Source organism: Equus quagga, unplaced genomic scaffold (assembly GCF_021613505.1).
Source record: "Equus quagga isolate Etosha38 unplaced genomic scaffold, UCLA_HA_Equagga_1.0 HiC_scaffold_9077_RagTag, whole genome shotgun sequence".
Lineage (NCBI taxonomy): Eukaryota > Metazoa > Chordata > Mammalia > Perissodactyla > Equidae > Equus > Equus quagga.
Window position 1 is genome coordinate 17,375 of NW_025794921.1, and position 818 is coordinate 18,192.

At 54.9% G+C, this 818-nt stretch overlaps 1 gene segment (V, D, J or C); it reads left to right on the plus strand.

The window, feature by feature from the left end:
* Positions 1-348: 348 nt before the first annotated feature.
* On the plus strand, positions 349-812 carry LOC124232637 (immunoglobulin lambda variable 8-61-like; the record flags this gene model as incomplete). The annotated part of the segment is given in 2 exon segments: positions 349-400; positions 502-812. Coding segments are annotated over 2 exon segments (357 nt in total), but the record flags the coding sequence as incomplete, so codon positions are not given.
* Positions 813-818: the final 6 nt, after the last annotated feature.

Genomic DNA, 818 nt, shown 5'->3' on the forward strand with positions numbered 1-818 from the left:
ACCAGGAGGTGGAGAATACCCCCATCTCCTCATCCAGCCCTTGGGCTCCACGGAAGAAACTTAGGGCTGAGGACATCAGGGACATGGGGAGGTTGATTTAGAAAAGAACATCAACCTCATCACTTAGTGTCTCAGTCACTGTGCAGTCATTGGTCTGTGTGAGGTCCCAGCATCTGCCTCTTTCAAGATCTCCCCCAGGGGCATAACGGTGACACTATGGCAGGAAGAGAGAGGAAGCTGATTTTCATGAGGCACCTTCTCCTCCTAATGGGTTTGAGAGGCATGAAAAGGCCCCAAGGACACCAGTCTCCCGCCCAGGAGCCTAGGAGGTGACGTCCTGGGAGTGTCCCCACCATGGCCTGGACAGTGCTTCTTCTCTGGCTCCTCACTTACAGCTCAGGTCAGGCAGAAGGACTCTGCCTCCTTGGGTGGCACATAAAAGCACGGTCACGGGCTGACCCTTGTCTCCCATAACATCTGTCTCTTTCCTGTCGATTTTAGGGGCAGATTCTCAGGCTGTGGTGATCCAGGAGCCATCATTCTCTGTGTCCCTAGGGGGGACGGTCATACTCACCTGTGGCCTTAGCACTGGGTCAGTCTCTACCAGTAACTATCCTAGATGGTACCAGCAGACCCCAGGCAAGGCTCCCCGTACACTCACCTACAGCACAAACAACCGCCTCTCTGGGATCCCTGAACGCTTCTCTGGATCCATCTCAGGAAACAAAGCCGCCCTCACCATCACGGGGGCCCAGCCCGAGGACGAGGCCGACTATTACTGTGATCTGTATGTGGATCGTGGTGTTTCCACAGTGATG